The sequence below is a fragment of the Rosa chinensis genome, chromosome 6 (genome assembly GCF_002994745.2).
Source record: "Rosa chinensis cultivar Old Blush chromosome 6, RchiOBHm-V2, whole genome shotgun sequence".
In the NCBI taxonomy this organism is placed as follows: Eukaryota; Viridiplantae; Streptophyta; class Magnoliopsida; order Rosales; family Rosaceae; genus Rosa; species Rosa chinensis.
The window spans coordinates 56640664-56660495 of record NC_037093.1 but is presented as its reverse complement, the minus strand read 5'-3'; the positions used below and the strand labels follow the sequence as shown (position 1 = coordinate 56660495).

The following is a 19832-nucleotide window of genomic DNA, read 5'->3' as shown; positions in this document are numbered from 1 at the left end:
GCTTGGAGTTGGAGCTGGTCAGTTTGTGGGCTTGAATTAGAGCATTGGATTGCCAGTTGTCGAATTTGGCTGGTGACAAGTTGTTGCTGTTCTCGGGTCCCGGCCGGCTGTGTTTTGATGTCAGCTTGGACTGAGCCTTTGCTTGGATACAGAGGGGAGACGGCATAGATAATTGGTCTATTTATAGCCTTTTGGAGAAGTCTGCTGCTGGAACTTGCAGCGCCGGTGGTGTTGTTCAGAGCGATGTTCTGGGCTTAGAGTTAGGCCTGGGGTTATGGGCCTGATTATAAGTTTGGGCTAGCTGGGCCTAGCTCATGAGCTATCAAGGAGGGTGTCTTGCCACCTTCACATGTTACTTAGAGAATTGGGTAGGCCCGTGTGAGACCCCTGGATTTTTCAGTGACGTAATAGGGAAATTTCCTAGTCCCCGAGGACATGAGAAAGTGATAGCACCATTTACTTAGTAGAACATTAGTAATGTTTTCTTTTAGATTTATTTTGTGAAATTAGTTTTCAACAACCATATACTTGCTAAGGTCCTTCTAAACTAATTATGCGAGTTTTACATTGTTAGAAAGTTATCGATTTCACTAGCGTGTACACCTAAACAATTCATAAGCTGGAGTTGGACAAAAAATGTTACGGGTTAGCAAAGTGCAAGGGTGATTGGGTAAATTGGCAGCCCTGCTTATATTCAAGACCAGTTAGACCATACTGGTTAGATCAGCATCGGTTCATTCGCCGACCCACTTGATCCATCGGCTTCTATGCCATCCAGAGCTCGATCACTGTCAACTTAGTCTCCAGAATTTCGTCTCAGTGATGCCAACGTTTCTGTACAATGATTACGTTTGAGTCTATCAGCTGCTAGGGAGAATGGATGCAAGCAAACTCAGATTTTTGGTGAATTCTTACCGGCATTTCCAGCCAATTTTTGGGTTGATTGAGGTATCAATCTTCCTCCTTTCTTCGATCTCAAAGTGTGTAACCAAATGCATTATGCTTTTAGTTGATGGTTCATGAAAATGCTACTGTAGCAATTCGTCCAATGCAAGTTCATCTTCGAAAAGGGAGATTCTGACCTCTTCCCGAATTGCTGCTGTCAGCCAACTTCGATGGCCAGAAACGGCAAGTTTGAGCCTTTGTATCAGTACGACTTCTTCATAAAAGTTGTTCGAAATTGCGTCTTCTATACCTTGCTCGAAAATCATGATAATCCGGTGGTTAATTCGTTCTCAATCCAGGTGAGACCGCTTACAGTTAAGTGAAAATCATGTTCTAAGATACCACTGATATTTGATTCTAATTCGTGTTTGCATGTCCAATCCTCTTTCAAATTCAGTTGCTACTCAGATTGGGTCATGTTTCTCCATCGACATTTGAGTTAATTTCATGAAGTTTACATCTCCATCTTGAGTTCACACAATTGATTTTACAATTAGTAAGTTTTGCCCTAATCTGTTGAATTCCATCTTTTCTAGTTAAATTATCATATACTTAAACTTACCATTTGCACCTGTTATGACTCGGTCTTTCCCTTTATCTCATATCAAAACCTTGTTATGGCTTATTCATACTCAAATTTCATTCATATCAGAACCTGACCTTCTGGACTTTTACTTATCAAATCCATATGGCTCTTGATTGTGTTTATGTTGAGATTTTAGTTCATAAACCTAGACATATCAAGAATCCATCACCAACTGGTTTTATGTCAATCGGAGTCAAAATGAATTTTTGACAAATTTTCTAAGTTGATAGAATGCAACTGGAATTTTTAAGAAAAACTGAACAGTTCAGGCTGTTTGCATCCATCTTTTCCCTTACTTCTCGAACGCCAATTTTCTTGAAATTTTAGTATGTTGTACCTTGATATGTCAGCTTTAATTCTAGAAAGTTTCAAGTTCACTGCTGTTAAGATGAATTTTTAATAAATCTCCAAGCATCATCACTTCCTACCTCAAACTCACTTACATCTGCATTTGCCTTTTGAATTTTAAGGGCTATTTTAATTGATACTCAAAGGTGCAGACGTATATGGAGTCTTATATCAACTTATCTCATGTTTCGATAAAGTTAGTAATACTTTGAAAAAGGTTGTTAAGTTGGAGATGAATTATAAAGACCGGTCAAGTGAATTGATGATTTATCCAACTTGGTAATAGGATGGCGCAGCATGGAATCTGGTTGCACAAGCCAAAGGCAAAGGTTGACCTGGAATAACATTCGAAGCACTTTGATTCGAGGTAGGGAGGTTTCACCTTAGTTAGTGCTCTTATGTTTCCTACATTGTTTTTATGGTTTGAAGTTGTTTTTAAGATTTAACACTTGAGTTCATGAGATGACTTGAGAGTGAGCAGAGCATAGCGACTTCCTTGGGTTTCGATCCCCTAAACCTCCGGAGGGGCTGTACGGACGGGATAGTGTCTGACATCCTTTGAGGTGTGACACTAGATCTAGGTGGTACTGCTTAAATGGACACTCTCGCTACTCTTCACCTGTTGTTGAAGATTTAAATCTTTGGTGAGGATGTAGTTGGCTAGTATTAGACCGGTCATCAAGTTTGATTTTACCCGGGTACTCATTCGTTTTCATGTGGTTTCACATTGAGAGTTCTTTATTTAATTTTATTATATTTTACTCAACTAGCGCTAATTACTATTTGGTTTTCAAACCTAGCTAGGGCTGATGTTTGAGCAGCGAGGACGAAAGCTCACCCCTACTATAGTTGGTCTTGCAGGTACTGTGCACGAGGATTGAGGAGGATTTCGGGACTAAGCTGGGTGGTACATTTTTCTTTAACTATTTGGTATATTTACCTACACATTTTATTCACCTCTATTGAATTGTTATTGTTTGATGGAGGTTGAGTATTATCTTGTTTTTGTCAATGTTTGCTGAGATTCTTAACTTTGTATTCAAATGGTTTGAACCAAACTAGAATTTATTTTCATTGTTGTAAGTTGTTGATTCAGCTTTGTTTCACTTAAGTAGTTATGTTTGGAAAACACTTAATTGTTTAGTTCTAATGTCTTTTTAACAAGAATAAAGTTTTCAATTTCACCTCGCTTTAAACTCTACGTTTTCTGCCAACACTTGCCATTTCATTTTGTTTCTTTTTAGTTAAATTGTCTTGCGTCTCTTTAGGACATGAGTTAAGCTTGCTTAGCTTATGCTTCTAAAGGTTCGCGACACTGTAACGTAACCAATTTGGGGAGGTACAAATTGGGGCATTACAGCCCGGCCCAGCCCAGCCCAAGACTTTTAGACCTACTTGGGCACGTTGGGGCTAGCTATGGTCTTCAAGTGCCAATTTATTCGGATCATGACTTCTTCGAGAGTTGGTAACTATCTTGAATGTGATTGATGTTTGTGTTAATGTCTGAGATTCACAGCTAAATCTTGTTGACGATGGTCCAAGCTTGGACCGCTACTGAAGAAGTCGTAGTGCTAGCATCACCTGTCAAGTAAAATACAAAGGGTGTCAGAGGGAGACCGCTGTTGGCGGTATTCTCTACTCCGATGCCTAAGTCAGTCAATGTATTTATGTTCATAGAATAATGTTAGGTATGTAATAAATGTGTAGTTAATGAGTAGAGAGGAGTGGACCTTTTATAGGTGAGGGAGAGACTGATCTCTTCCTTGTTTTCGATGTGGGACTGATATGTTTCAGTTCCCAACTTCTGATTCTTCAGCGAGGTAATCTTGGTGCGGCACGTGGCAGCGCGTCAATGATGATCTTGGACTGAACCAAAGCTCAGGTGATAGCCTGTTTGGCGGTGTTTCCGTAGGTCACACCCTTGACGATGTTGGTGTTGCTGGTGGCAGTATGAGCTTGACTCATTATAGCTAATTATACTTAGGTAAATGCATATGTCAGTACATGTTAGCCAAATAGTCATCCTCAAGTATAAGGGGTACAAGTAATAGTATATGGATTTAAGAAAGGTTGTCGAACCCATGAGGATTTGATTCCTTTCACTAGATAAGGTGTGAACCTAAGGAGAGCTACAATATTCAAATGCACAATCACAAACCTAAATTCACAAGGAAATCTAGGCCATGGTGAGTATGTGTAAGATGGAGTAGTGATTTGATTTTGATTTTTGAAGATAGTTTTGAATTGAAAACAACTTGATGCTCAAATGTAAACTAAATTACTCTAAACTAAACTAGTGATCAAATAGATGAAAGTTAGGATTTAGATTGTCTACCACTAACCTCCTTTGCAAGAATTGACGCATTTCCATATGAATGATGCTAAATTAATTTACCAATTTCTCTCCTTGCATCCCTCTCGGGTATGACAAAGGACATGCTCCTTTTGTGATATCAAGTAACCCCTCTCAGGTGTAGTACTTAACTACTTAAGTCATGCATTTCAATCCGGTTAGGTATCTAGTGCATTACCCTAAGTGCATAAAGTTTGGAGATGAATAAATCATGCAAACCAACCAAGCTTATCTCTAAGTGATTGTAATTCACAACCCCTACATGCACACCTAATGTGCTTTCATACTTTAATATTCAAAGGTTACCAATCTCTAAACATTATATCATGAAATGGCAAACACACATGCTCAAAGTGGTATGGTCTAAGCATATGCATTCAACTCTTGAACTAGCATGTAGGCATGCTAAAGAAAATTGCATCACATCATATTATAGCATCAATCCATACAAGATTGGTTAGGGTTGAAACCCCAAGAAAGTAACTACTCACTCATAATCATACAAATTGACATCAAATTTATAATATACATCAAAGTAAATTACAGAGTTAAGGAAAGAATGAACTAGTTGAAGCTTGACAAATTGATGATTAGCTCCTCCATGGTTTTCCTCCTTCAATGCCCTTAGATCCTCCTTGATGGCGGAATGAATGGATTATGAACTTGTTGATATTGATGATGAATGGAATGGTGATGAAGATATGATGCTTCTTTGGCTAATTTTGAGTGGTAGTGATGGAGTTTATGGTGGTGGTGATAGAGTTTTGTGATGGTGAAAGATGGTAGTTGTGGTGGTGGTGATGGAGGAGATGGAGCGGTAAGGGAGTATGAATATTATGAGTTTGGATTTTGGGATGTGGAGATAGAGGTTTTGTTGTGGAGATAGAGAGAAGAGAGTAAAATGATGAATGGAACCAAAAGAAGCAGCTCAAGCATTGTAAGAAGCATGGAGGTGGAGTATGAGAGTGGTAATAGATCCTAAAAACAAAGAAAAATGGTATGGAAGAGATGGAGTAAAAAGAGGGAAGTAATGATGAGTTATTAGAGTGTAAAATGATGAATGGAACCAAAAGAAGCAGCTCAAACATTGTAAGAAGCATGGAGGTGGAGTATGAGAGTGGTAATAGATCCTAAAAACAAGGAAAAATGGTATGGAAGAGATGGAGTAAAAAGAGGGAAGTAATGATGAGTTATTAAAGTGTAGAGTTGAAAAAGATGACTTCGAAGAACAGAGGAGCAGCTAACTCTCTTTATTGTGCATGGAAAACATGAAATTAAAGAGTGTTGGGGTGGTTTTGGGTCACCAAAGTCAATGAGAAGCATGGAGAGAACCCTATGCACCATGCCTATTATCCAAATGATAATATGATGGATTAATTTGTCATAATCTTGTAGGATTCTTATAGAACTCTCCATGAGAATTGCAGCAACATAACCCTTCTAAAAATGCACAACAAATCTTTCCAAAATGGATTCTTAGCCAAGTTACCCTAATTCAATTAGGATTCATTTTCTGCTTCCAAAGCTTCATTCAATTGAATCTCCACTGAGACTTCTGAATTGGCCTTCAACTTCTTCATACCAAATGTTCCTTGATAAGTGTAGATCATCCTAGTAAAATTTCAGAGCTTAGTTCACCGTAGTTTGGCCAGAAATGCTGCCGGAATCCGTACAGGTCCGGTTTTGCCGCTTTCGTCTTTTAGTCAGAAACTTGGACCGATCTTTTGAAGGTCTTCCACTTCGACCTAGCTCCTAAACTCTTCATAAGAAATTATCCTTAGGATGTCTGGAATGGATCTGGAAAGTTTCAACTTATTTGGAGTTCGTTTGATCAGGCTGCCGATCCTCCTTCCTTGTCTAACTCGCTTTCTCCTAGCCGGAGTAAGAAAATGTGCTAAGGTTGACTTTTTAGTTCATTTCCATGCTTCTCTATCATTTCCTAGCATGATAAGGAAAACATAATAAATATATATAAATAAACACAAAGGTTAAATAAAAGTACAAGATTAGGGGAATAATGGAATTGGATTAATCAACATTAAATTGGGACTTTAGAACAAGTAATTTTCATGTTTTAGGGCACAAATATGTATATAAATTATGATCCAACAGTACAGTTTGTATTTCAAGTGGCTTATGAATTAGAAGGTGCTCTTATATGTTGGCAAGAAAATGGTTTTCTGTTGGTACCACAATTGCGTAATTGGCTAATAGGAGGCTAGCGAGATTATCATCGGCTTATAATGAGTTTGTTTTGCTTAGAATAGGATTTTTGGATTTTCTTGCCAATTATCTTTTTGTAAGTGTAAATAGACTCTAGCAATTGATCATTGCCAGTTATTGATTCTAATGATATCAATTTCTATTAAACAAAAAATAGCTCGTATTAATGTAAAGAAATAGAGTAAAAATAACTAGATTGATAGATTTATAAAATTGTAAGATTAAAATAATTTTTCGATCTGTCGGTCTAATTTTTTGGTGTGTGGATACTAAATACAGCCCAAAGCGAGCTTGATCTTGAAATACATAACAAAAGATAAAACAAAAACTTTAAAAAAAAAATAAGGTTCATGTAAAACCACATTTTAGACAGAAATTCCGAAGAAAGTCAGAAAATTTGGTTTTATTTTGAGGGCTCATGTAATTCGACCAAATGTAGGGAGAATTGACTTACGAATTACGATGCCTCATGGGCAAGTGGGGAAATATAGTTGAAAACAGCAAATAATTTGGCTTGACATTTGATTTGATAGAAATAGGATTTGGTTTGTTTGATCTTTACACCATCAGACTAATCTATGGGTTATTGGGTTTTGTTGCTTCAGAACAAACAACCTGAATGGCAAACAACATTACATGATGGGATGTGATTCAATCCTTATATGCCGACCTTAATTCGCCGCCCCCCCCCCCAAAGGATGAGAGCTATGGTTTCAACCTTTTGTTCATCCTCAATTTGGAGAGAGAATAACAATGAACAAAGAGTTCATCTCTGTTAATCCTCAATCTTTTTAACAAAACAGAGTAGATAAGAAATCTTGAGTAACACAGGTGATTTTTCAGTCATGTATATATCCAGTATGAGAAAACAAACAAACAAAGATTGTGTACAGGTACCAAGACATGTCCTAAGGGAAAAAAAAAACTACAACAAAACAAAACAAAAGAAACCGCCATTCTCTATAGTCGGGTTTGGTCACCAGAAGTAACGCCGCCCACATCCCCATGGATCAGGTCGGACAAGCTTATGCTGATCTATATGCTCCAAATCCTCTTTAACGATACACTCTGATCTCCAGAACATTTCACCCCATGACTTTTGGGCAACCCAAAATTCCTCACCCTATCATCTATCGACATCCCCACTAGATCCAACGGCCTCCTCCCACATACCTCCGCCGAAAAACTCCCCGGCGGCGAACTCATTTTCTCTTCGCCCCCGTCCGTTCCCGAACCGGCCGGTTCACTCACCGTAATCACAACCTCGTGCCGAGGTTCCGATGTCGGAACCGGAACATGCGGCCGAACCAGACATCTACAAAGCGGACAATTGGAGTTCGACTTAAACCAAGTGTCTATGCACTCTATATGAAACGGGTGCTTACAGTTGGGCAGCACTCGACCACGTTCTCCGTGCTCGAACTCCGACAGGCACACGGCGCATTCTAACAGCGGGTCGTCAGTTAACGTGGAGTAAACAAAACTAGGTAGCGTCTTGAGAACTGAGAGATCCAAGCCTTTCTGAGGTGCGGTGCTGGTGGTTTCCGTCGTGGGCGAGACGATATTTTGAGAGAAGAGGCGTCTCCGGCGACGGTGCCGTCGGGGATGGTTGCGGTAGAAGCAGAGCCGGACGTAGCTGTGGAAGCAAGTCACGACGAAGACGACGACGAAAAGAATGATGACCGAGCAGAGCATGATCTTGCCATTGAGGGCGAAGTTGGCGGGTTTATGATCGTCGACGATATCCATGTCAAAATTTAGGTTTTGGAGAAGGAGGAGAGTTGCAAATGGTGTGGGTTTTAGGGAAATGGGTACGTCATAGGTGCGTGAGGATTTAATTTTGTTTTCTTAATCTGGCAACAGAAAATGGAGAGGAAGGTTCGTCGTCTCTGAGATGAGTCGTTGGGGGTCCCTGGTAATGTTTTTATGAGCATCGGCAATTGGGAATGGCGGGGTTTCTTTTATTATTATTCCACTGTACTCTGCAGGGCGGTTTAAATAGGACCGGTGAATTATAATATTGGGTTTATACATTGAATTTCGTAAACAAAAAAGGATATATACATGTAGATTAGGAAGGACATTTTCCTAGTTGGAAATATATCTCATTCTTTAAAGATTTACCTGAAAATTATCGTTACGTAGTCTTGTTTGTTTTGTAAATTAAAATTTTTTCCTTTTTTTCTTTCTCGTATTTGGTAATTATAATTTTTGAAAAATCATGCTTTTTACGTGATATATGGCTTTATATTTCTCATATTTGGAAAGTACGTATAGTTAATGCAGAAAAGATCATATATTTTGTATAGATACTTTTAATGAAAAGTAGTCTTTTAATTTGTTCGGTTTCTTCCACTAGAGCGGTTTTTCAAATTTCATTTCCATAACCGATCTAGAATAGATAAATGTTAAAAAAAAAGTTACATTAGATTTAATTAACTTCCAAGAATAATTTTGGATTACATCACAATTAGTCAAATTTTGTATTGTTTAGTAATCTGTCATGACACAATTGGATTATGACCCAAAGAGGTAAAAAAAAATTAAAAGAAGAAAGTGCTTCTATGACATAATTTTTCCAATATTTGCGTTCTGTACTTTACATAAAATCCAAATTTAAACAAATGAATTTGGTCTTGTATGGAGTGGATTTAATTTCTATAGTCGATAATGGAAAGATCCTCTGAATCTAAAGTAATGGCAAGGTTACATCAGCAAAAGACAGAATTCCTGCAACTCATCAACTGGCCAAGGAAAAAAAACTGAATAAAGGTAGCTACTCGGTAGGAGGTGCATTCTGTCACGGTGTCACCATGTGTATGAACTTTTCCAAACTTTCTCAGTAGAAGTGTGGAACACACAGAAATATCAGAGATAAATGTAGAGTCTACCAGCAGTAGATGAGAAAATGGCACCAGGAAGCAGACAATATATAATTATATATCCAGCTCGATCAATAATGCATAAATTACTGCTCCATATTAGTATAATATGTTTTTCAAATCTCATTTTATACGACCGTAATTGTTTTTAAGTTATTAATCTCATCTTTGAAAGAAACAAAATAAATATGCAACGACTGATGTTAAAAGGCACCAATTTGTGATGCAGTAGTACTAGTGGACCTTGAGGTATGAAATAGAGTTGCCCATGATCAACTTGTGTCCTATATATATATTCGACTATATAAGCTGTCTAATCCAGAATATAACTGTATGGATAATCATACAAGAAGGTGCATTGTGGAGGCAAAGTACAAATATTGGAAAGCATGATGGCGACAAAAGCATATAGCTAGATCCTAGCTTGAGCACTTCCCCTCCCCACCCAAAGAAAAAAGCTTCCCTAGTTCCATGGTCAACTTGATTCAGAATTCAGTAATCCAGTACTATCTGCTTTTAAGCTAGCTAGCACTTGGTTTGTAAACCATGCTGTTCATAGTGTTAACGATGAGATTAGAGTACGTCCTAGACAGAATGATCATATATGTTGATCGACTTACTTGTTAAAGTAATATGCCAAGGATACCAAATCTAGGGGTGGAGAAAACAACTGCAAAACTGCTTGATTCTTACTTTTTTTGGATAGAAAACTGCTTGATTGTAACTAGCCTGGATGGTCCGGTTTGTTTATGTTTGTAAGTGCACCTCAAAATGATAGGTTTGATTAGAATGAACGTGTGCTTAATCTCAATTTTCTCAAAGTCGTTACACTTGGATGTAACGCAAAATATATGTAATGTAGTCAATCTAAATCGTGTGACATTAAAACTGAACTAAAATGTCTTGTGCCCACTCATCTCAAAATTTGTTGAGCAAATGATAATATTCATTCCTGGACCAAGTTTTTATTACTGTTGAGCTACTAGTGCAAACACTTTTGGTATCCAAAATTTAACACACAAATGTTGGAGCCCTTGGCTATAGAGAGCTTGTGTATAGCTAAAGTGGAACTCTGAGCCCCTCCTTCTACTTGGCATACTGCCAGCATATGGCCAAACCAGATGGGCATTTCCCAAAACAAAGAAATGTAATGACAACTAAAATGGGCTCCAGCAGAGACATTAGATTGAGTTGGGCCTATATTATGCTAAGCCAAACTTGAGACCATCAGACTAAGTGAAGATCTGAACTGAAGTCGGTCCAACATATGGAGACGGTCGCAATTATAGAGAAGTGGTAACAAAAATTATGCGTATAATTCGGTTAAAAAATGTACACGTATTATTTAGTTTACTTTATTTAATTATATTGATCAAATATTTGGTAAAAAAAAATTATATGGTAAATTTATAAGTTTGAATTATATGTGTATAATTCGATAAGTAGTAGAAAAAACAAGTTCAAAATACGGATATATAAAACACAATTTTTGTAAGAAAATACTAATAATCTACTCTCAACTCTTGCTTTATTTTATATTATTTATGATATGTGACGAAACATGAAAAAAAGGATATGACACCCAAGTATAATGTAATCAGACATTTGAATTACAAAACATCATACTGAAGTTTTTTTTTTCAATTATAAACGTATTGAAGTTTTATATGCGTTTTAACTAACTATTGCTTGAGTTTTTTTTCAACTTTAAAGTATTTACTCCGTATAAAACGGATAAGCGTATAAAACGTGTTTAATAAGGTCGAACTCAATAATACACGAAAAAAACGAGTCTACAATTACAATAGACCGTACTGAATTTTTTTTTCAATTATACGCATGCTGAAGTTTTATACACGTTCAATACACATTTTAACTATGCAAAAAAGTATCTCTCCTCTTTCCTGCCATGTCATCGTAACCTCTTATTCATACGTAAAAACAATTGGGTCAAGGACCCAATCACCCAACAAATATAGCATGTAAATTAACTAAAATGTTAATAAAGCAATTCAAATTGTTAAGTAATTGGCATAGAAACTTTTATATAATAGACTCTTATAACTAAATCCTCTGTTAGTAATTTATTGATAATATGTGAATAAAACACGTATTGACATTTTTATTAAAAATAGTTTCATAATTTGTATTATCGAAAGAAACTCGTGAAATTTTCCATACATTTTTGACCAAAAATATTATATGTGTACTCTACATGATATTAATTTTATTTTATTTTAAGTACTTTACACATTCTACATGATATTAATTTTATTTTATTTTACGTACTTTACACATTATCAAATAAAAATTAATATTTTAAAATTAAAAAAGTAATCAATTAATTAAAATTATTTTACCGAATTTTTCAACAAATTATTTGATGAAATGTTGAATAGTACCCTGACATATATTTTTTTTTCATATTATATTAACTATGAATAAATCTAAAAGATAAAAAATATACGATTCAATTTCAATCCATACCGTTAAATAAAAAACACAAAACGCAAATACCTCGACCATAACCCTAATAAACTGGTGAGTGGTCATAACCCTAAACTAGTGGTGAACTTTTTAAATCTTGTCCATTTTCAAAGAAATCACGAGAATGCATTTAAATTTAGTAATGAGTGAGTGAGTTAGGTTGTGAAACGTATACCTCATTTAAATTTAGTAATAGTGAGTTGGTTAGCTTTTGAAACGTATACCATTGATTAGGGTATGGTTAGTGTCACCAAACCCACCAAATCCTGCTGCTCCCCAGAAAATGTTCTTCATCGGGAAGAATTTAATGCTTTCATTCGTTCAGTCTCGATCAACTAAGGCCAATCAAACCAAGGCACTGTTTAACTTGGTTTCAGGCTTTTCAGCGTACTTGTTGGTGGGTGGGTGCCTCTTAATTTCGATACTCATGCAAAGAATTTTTTTTTTTTTTTTTTTTTTAACCCCACCCCACTCCCATCCTTGATGGGGCTCGAACTCCTGACCTCTTTTTAATGAACATGGCCTTTCTTGTATGTGTTGAGGATGGCGGTGCCATGCTGCTTGGTGGAGATGGAAATGAAAATTTCGATAGCCATGTTTTGTATATTGCAATTGGAATTAGATGAATGAGACGGCTTTATGCCAAAAAATTGGAATAACTTCCTAGAACTTTTCTATGTGGACAGTCATAAAAAGAAATTTGAAGAGATGATGTCGATGCTGAATACAATTAATAATAAAAAAAAAAGATAATATCTATGCTTGAATAAATGTTAACTCTTTTTTTTTTTCCAACTTAATTTATTGTCCTTTTGATTCGTTGATCTAGTAACAGGATCAAAATTGTTTCTACTTTAGATTATCTTTACATCTTATCTTAGTACAAAAACCAACCCAACCAGATTGGAAGAATTTGTATCGAATATATAGACGATTTCGTAATGGTTCCACATTTATGATGAATTTTAATTTATTTAATTTGATACATATAAGAATTTTTTATTATTTTGTATAGAAATGACAATTTTTTTTTTCCACCACACTCGACCTCATTTCATGATATCAATATGATTTTAATAACTAACATATCACAACTCACCGGTGAGCATTTCTATATTTTGATGGATTTTTTATTTCGATTGATTTGTGTGCAAATCAGTAGATAAAGGTAGTTACACAATCTTTCACAATAAAATAATAAATAAAAATAGCAAGAACAATCGAAGAGATTACGGTTTAGACATGCTTGTTCGGTAGTCACGCACACTTTTTAAGAATATTCAAAGCATTTTGAGGAGGAATGACGCATTAATTTCAAGTACAAACCAACCATTATTTTCAAGATGACCTCACGATGGTATCTTTTACTCGGAGTTTTCTAGGGGAGAAAACAAAGACCAACTCAGAAACCAAAGCCAAATCCTCCCACTCATTCTATACATACATAGAGCAACACAAAGGTCTCAGGTCCAAACTACACTGACAGAAAACCTCAAGTGAGTTCATCAACCATGGAGAAAATCGAGCACACAACAGTGCCCACAAACGGCATCAACATGCACGTAGCCTCAATCGGGTCGGGCCCACCCATCCTCTTCCTCCACGGCTTCCCGGAGCTCTGGTACTCGTGGCGCCACCAGCTCCTCTCCCTCTCCTCGTTGGGATACCGCTGCATAGCCCCGGACCTCCGCGGCTTCGGTGACACCGACGCGCCGCCGAACGCTTCGTCGTACACGGGCATGCACATAGTCGGAGACCTGATCGGGCTGCTTGACCATCTGGGTATCGAGCAGGTGTTCCTGGTGGCGCATGACTGGGGTGCTGTGGTTGCCTGGTGGTTCTGTTTGTTCAGGCCTGACAGGGTTAAGTGCTTGGTCAACATGAGCGTCGCTTTCAATCCCAGAAATCCCAAGAAGAAGCCTGTTGATGGGTTCAGGGCTTTGTTTGGGGATGATTACTACGTTTGCAGGTTTCAGGTAAATTGGGAAGTTTTTGTTTGGATTCTAAATTTGAGATTAATTGGGTCTGATTTTCTAATCTACTCTACTTTCAGTAGAGATTGGTCATTGGTTTGTTTGTCTGTTCACTTTATTCACCTGTTGTTCGATTTTTAGAAAATTCTGATATTGAGCTTCTTCTTTGTTTGTTTCTCTGATTAGGGTCTGAGCTCTGAAAGATTGTAATGCTCTGCAGTTGATTGATTAATGTGTTAGCTGAATATGGATCCCCAAATTGTTTGATAGGCATGACTCTATAATGAAATCTGACTTTATGCATGCTATAGCAGTATCAAGCTGTTTATGTATAGTTTCTGAAATAGTAATGTAGTTGCCTGGCGATTTGGATGGTTGAAGCCCTTGTATTCATTTGGGTAGGTACAGTCTCATTAATGTTATATTTAATCTGCACAACAACCTCCTCTAGTAAAGTACAGGTTTTAGTTTTCTGTAGTTCCAAGCCGAACTTGAGTAATTTGACCATCAGTTTGCCACTTTCTGCTCAATTTGTTGTGTATGTATGGGAGTTTTTGGTAACAAACTTTTGAGTTTCGACGTGTTCATATCGAGTAGCTTAACAAGGAGGCAATGACTTAAAACAAGCATTTTTGTTCTTTAAACCTGATTCTTTGGTACACTATTGACAAAGCTAGTTAACTTCTTCATGTTATCGACTATTTTTTATGCTGGAAGTCCTTTGGCCAGTGATAAATACAGTTATACCAAATCTTACTTGACTGAATCACTGGAAATGTTTACAATACAATTGTATGAGCATAGTGTTCATTCATCTAGATGTTAAGTTTAAAAAACCATTGTCACTGAGCATTACCTGCATGACAAATAAGATTATCGAACGTTGTGCTACAGGAACCTGGAGAGGCTGAAGCATATTTTGGTAGTATTGATACTCCCTCAGTAATGAAAAAGTTTCTTACCGGTCGCAGTCCAGCACCTCCTAAAATATCTAAAGATGTTGGATTTGCAAGTTGGAAAGCTGAAGAAACCTTGCCCCCTTGGCTCTCAGAAGAAGACATTAACTATTTTGCCAGCAAATTCAGCAAGACAGGATTTACGGGTGGATTGAACTATTATCGAGCTATCGACTTGTATGTCGCTAAAAATTTTGCTTTTGTTTTGATTTTTCAAACTCACACAAAACTTAAAATGCTTGAAGCAGAACCTTAAACACCACTGAACTTCCATGTTTTTGGTTGCAGAACCTGGGAGCTTATGGCACCGTGGACTGGGGTACAAATCAAAGTACCAGTTAAGTTCATTGTGGGTGATCTGGACATCACCTATCATATCCCAGGTATCAAAGAATATATTCATAATGGTGGCTTCAAGAGCCAGGTACCATTTTTGCAAGAAGTTGTTATAGTTGAAGAAGCAGGTCACTTTATTAACCAAGAGAAGGCAGACGAATGCAGTGCTCATATATACGACTTCATCAAGAAGTTCTGATTTTCATACACGGACTAGATTCCGATATTTCTAGCAGCAACTTGTTGGAGAGTTCGCAGTTTAGCTGGTTGTGTATTTGCAACTTGTTTTGTTGTGTAATAATAAACCTCAGCGGCTCAGCTTGTTCCATCTTTTCATTGTTCTGACATGTTGTGTAATAATAAACGTTCCATCTTTTCCTTGTTTTGAAATTTGCTCGACAGTCCTCTTATGAGTCTTAGCTAGTTAAGTTACAATAACTAGTTTTGTTGTGAATGTAATAAAACCTCAACCGCTTTTGTCCCAACTTTTCATTTCAATTGAATTCTGGCATAAATCACAGCACTGCTATTTCGTCACTGCAAGTCTCATTACCAAGGACTCTGGCTAACTGACAGAAACAAGCTACATAACTTTGGAGAACTTTTTTTTTAACCGTAGAAACGGGGTGACGGGTTCCCAGCCACTAGAAATGTGAAAAGGGGTTTTCAAATTCACCAGTGCAAACAACCAGATTCAGCTTATTCAATGATCATATTACTTCCAATGATCAAATCCAATAAACTAGGTATTTCACCAAGAATGTACCAATCAATAATATAAATTACCTTCAAGACCAAATTAAGCAAAATTCTCAACATTTACCCAAACATCTAAAATCCTTGATTTCCAAACTAAAAAGTCATAACAGATAATTGGAACATAGATGCGTCCTATAGATAATAAAATAGTTCCGGCAAAAACAAGTGACAAATAAAAACAGATAGTAGGAAGAATCCTCAAACACGGAAACCACGGCTGTTCCTTTTTCCTCTGGCCTTCTCGAATTTCCTGCCCTTTGATCGCACATATGGCTTGGTGTGGCTGTGTGGGACACCAGGTGCTGGACCGAAATGCTTCACAGCTTCACGGGCATTCTTTGGTCCTCTCAGAAGCATCTGCAAACAACAGTGTTTGTACTTGGTGTCAACTTTGTAAGAGAATCAACAGATTTTTCAAATTAAGAACAGAGCACAAACAAATTAACAAGCCAATTTCTAAAACCACAACAACCAGGACACCACAGTAGACAAGCTGAACAGAGTAGAAACCTAATTTGAAATAAGGTTCTGCAATTTGTACCCAAAAAATAAGGTTCTGCAGTACCAACATCAACGACACAATTATCACCCTCCACCTAACACACACCACAAGCACCTTCAATTCCATCATACAGAAGCCAATCTCATTCACGACTGCATCACTTAACTTTTAAGTTACGGTTATGTCCAATAGATTTTTCAACATGAGGCAACAGAGCACAAACAAATCAACAAGTCACTTTCTAAAACCATAACAACCAGGACATCACAGTAGACAAGCTGAACTGAGCAGCAACCTAATTTGAAATAAGGTTCTGCAACACCAACATCTACCACACAATCATCTCCCTCCACCAAACACACACCACAACCACCTCCAATTCCATCATACAAAAACCAATCTCATTCATGACTGCATTAATTAACAATAACTTTCAATTATGTTCATTATATTTTTCAACAGAAGGCAACAGAGCACAAACAAATAAGCAAATATATTAGCAACAAACACAACCAAAACCAATATACATTTCAAATCAGGCAACTACATACTAACGAGACATTAAACATGGGCTTGTAAATAGAGTATAATTACCGTGTTCTGGCCAAGAGGAGCTCTAAGAGCCAATTGGTCGAAAGTCAAGCACTCTCCACCAGCCTTCTCAATGCGAGCCCTAGCCCTTTCGGTGAACCTGAGAGCAGTGACCTTAAGAGCAGGGACTTCGGCGACACGAACATCGTCAGTGACAGTTCCGACGAGCACAGCAATCTTATCCTCATGGCCCTGCATATACCGAATCAATCGGGAAAGCGAGAGAGGGGCCTTGTTGACCTTGCTCATGCAAAGCCTGTGACGAATCACCTTGCTGAAATGACTCTTGGTCCTTCGGTGGATGAAATCATAGAGCTGAAAACACACAGATCCAGAAACTTAAACACCAGAAACGAATCGCTATCAAAAAGCGCATACGACGTCGTTGTAGGGAATAAACAGAAGGCGAAGCATACCTTGACTGTGAGCTTGAGGTAGATATCCTCAGACCTAGGCGATGTACGCTTGGTGTTCTTGCTCTTGCCGCCGGCGACCAAATCGATACCCTGCGATGTGTAAACAAGAGGTAAGAAGATAGTTAGAGAAAGCGAAAGCGAGAGGCGATGGGAAAATGGAGAAGGAGGCGTTAGGGTTTGGAGGGAGACGATACCATAGCGACTGCGGTTTGAAGCTCCTTTCTTCACTAGCGGCAGAGAAGTGTTTCTAGGGTTTATTAGGGGGACGCGGAACTGAGGCTTTATAAACAAAGAGAGGGGGCTGGCGGAATGTTGGGCTTTGTGGACGCAAATTAACTTGGGACTTTTGGGCTTTAGCGGTTTTGGGTTTTCTTTTTCTTTTTCTTTTGGTCTCATAATGAGTTAAATGAAAATCATAAAAGAGAGCTAGGCCCAATCCAAAGTAGTTATTTTTTTTTTATGAAAATATTTTTTATTTTTTGTCTTAAGTGAATAAAATAGATCGGTAGGTTTACCTGGTTGTGAATTAATTTGTATTTGAGTTGTACACAACTAAAAATGCACCATTCAACTTGCAGAATACTATACTTCCCTCTTTGAATTTCAAGGAATGGATGTTGGAAAGGGCTTTTAGTTTAACACCTGACATTTTTGCGAAGTTGTTAATGATCATCTAGGCCATATGGAAAATCGTAACAATTCTCTATGGAATGGCACTCAACATTCTGTTAAGCAGCTTTACATGGTTGGATGAATTCCAAAAAGCCAGAACCACCAGTCAACTATCTCATGTTAAGCAACAACGACAGCGATGGAAACCTGTTGAAAATGGAGCCTTCAAGCTAAATGTTGATGCTGCATTCCAATCCGACCAAACCAAGGGTGGCATTGGATGAGTTTTATGCAATGCTTCTGGACAATTTGTTGCAGCCTATGCCATTCCTATTGCTCACACAGCATCCCCAAAACAATGTGAGTTATGCGCTATCCGTGTTGGCCTTGATTTGCCTGCCTCACTTCATATTCAGAATGCTGTTGTTGAATCCGATTGCACTGAGGCAATAGCGAAAGCCTTGTGCCCTGATCATTCCTTGCTAGCAAACGGAGATCTTGTGGATGACATTAAGAGAGCTGCAAGAACTATTTCTTCGGTCCAAATCCAGTATGCACCACTTTCTTGTAATATGGTTGCCCATAGGCTTGCAGGTATAGGCTTTGAGGCACAAAATAGCACAATTTGGCTTGATCAAATGCCTAGCTGCATCATAGTCTCATAGATATACTAAATGAAGATTGTAAACACCTCAATTGAGGACCTTCTTAATGAAAGATCACTTATTCAAAAAAAAAAAAAAAACTAAAAATGGAGAATAATGAGCACTTATTAATTTTCACCATTGGATTTAAATTTGAAGTCAGTTGAGCACAACTGAGTATGAAATTAACTAAACACTTAAATGGGACAACTCAATTATAAGCATGTTTCTTAGACTGTTTATTCTTCCTTCTAAATAGAGATGTTTTGCGAGTTAGCAGGCTTACTTTTGTAAGATCAAATTATCAATGGTATAATTTGTGTGGGAATTGTGGGTGACTATACTTATGTAATTGTGTGTTTCAAAATAGTTCTTTTATTAATATTTTTTGACGTGTTTTTCTCTAATAATTAAAATGTTATTTATCATCTTTAACTCTTTGTTTTTTTTTTTTTTTTTTTTGAGAATTATCATCTTTAACTCGTTGGGAGGAGAAATTTTAAATACACATCCCTAATTACTTATTGTACACCCTCTACATTTTTTATCATCAAACTTCCATCTCTACCCCTCCTCATTAATAAATAAATGATAAACAAATAAAAATAAAAACAAAAATCAATTCACAAAAATAAAATAAGAATTAAATGCTCTATATCAAAATATTAAGTAAAGATCCCGATCAAAAAATATATTAATTAAAGATATTCTTATAGGGTTAAATTTTCTCCTCGCTTGCATGATACAGTCAATCTCGCTTTAAGATCCTAAGTGAAGGACGTCAATAGCAGATGAAATAATTGTAATCCACATGAAGAATTAGCAGGCCACTAAATTAGTTGAAACATATTGAAAGAGGTTATAAAACCATCAAATATATCTTAGATACATGAATACATCATCATCAACTTGGTTTGCAAAACAACCACCCTGCCTCATTCTTTACCGATTTTAATATTGACCATGATTATATGGATCATGAAGATATTGACATTGAATCTTTTAAATTCTTAAAAGCATCAAGTTTTTCAATTAGAAGAACAATAAAGGTAATAAAATTAAGTTATTCAATCTTCTAATTATCTATATACCAACCTCGTTGATGTGAGAAAGAAGAATGATGATTAGTAATCACCATATTAATGTGTCGAAAGTAATTAGTGTTTAAGGAAAACTGAAATTTGGGGAGAATTGAGCCGTACTTTCATTGATAATAGGG

General features: G+C 37.1%; 3 protein-coding genes across 3 annotated transcripts; 1 reads left to right on the top strand and 2 right to left on the bottom strand.

Annotated features, from left to right (window-relative positions):
• Positions 1–7273: 7273 nt before the first annotated feature.
• On the bottom strand, positions 7274–8403 carry LOC112173730 (RING-H2 finger protein ATL5). Its single transcript, XM_024311414.2, has one exon. It carries the CDS (start codon positions 8202–8204, stop codon positions 7491–7493), a length of 714 nt encoding a protein of 237 aa, XP_024167182.1. The 5' UTR covers positions 8205–8403; the 3' UTR covers positions 7274–7490.
• A 4802-nt stretch (positions 8404–13205) lies between these two features.
• LOC112170632 (epoxide hydrolase A) lies at positions 13206–15574 on the top strand. The gene is made up of 3 exons (XM_024307974.2): positions 13206–13800; positions 14692–14930; positions 15042–15574. Exons 1-3 carry the CDS (start codon positions 13336–13338, stop codon positions 15286–15288), a joined length of 951 nt encoding a protein of 316 aa, XP_024163742.1. The 5' UTR covers positions 13206–13335; the 3' UTR covers positions 15289–15574.
• Positions 15575–15850: 276 nt separating this feature from the next.
• On the bottom strand, positions 15851–17672 carry LOC112170633 (60S ribosomal protein L18-2). The gene is made up of 4 exons (XM_024307975.1): positions 17552–17672; positions 17358–17447; positions 16945–17256; positions 15851–16205 (listed from the first exon to the last, which is right to left on the bottom strand). The coding sequence occupies exons 1-4, from the start codon at positions 17552–17554 to the stop codon at positions 16047–16049; spliced, it is 564 nt and encodes a 187-aa protein (XP_024163743.1). The 5' UTR covers positions 17555–17672; the 3' UTR covers positions 15851–16046.
• Positions 17673–19832: the final 2160 nt, after the last annotated feature.

Excerpts from the sequence above, each read along its gene's own strand:
- LOC112173730 (XM_024311414.2), bottom strand. The coding sequence starts at position 8,204 with ATGGATATCGTCGACGATCATAAACCCGCCAACTTCGCCCTCAATGGC.
- LOC112170632 (XM_024307974.2), top strand. The coding sequence starts at position 13,336 with ATGGAGAAAATCGAGCACACAACAGTGCCCACAAACGGCATCAACATG. Across the intron at positions 13,801-14,691 it reads ACTACGTTTGCAGGTTTCAG|GAACCTGGAGAGGCTGAAGC; the intron begins GTAAATTGGGAA and ends GTTGTGCTACAG. Across the intron at positions 14,931-15,041 it reads TATTATCGAGCTATCGACTT|AACCTGGGAGCTTATGGCAC; the intron begins GTATGTCGCTAA and ends TTTTGGTTGCAG.
- LOC112170633 (XM_024307975.1), bottom strand. Across the intron at positions 17,257-17,357 it reads ACCTCAAGCTCACAGTCAAG|CTCTATGATTTCATCCACCG; the intron begins GTATGCTTCGCC and ends GTGTGTTTTCAG. Across the intron at positions 16,206-16,944 it reads CTCCTCTTGGCCAGAACACG|ATGCTTCTGAGAGGACCAAA; the intron begins GTAATTATACTC and ends TGTTGTTTGCAG.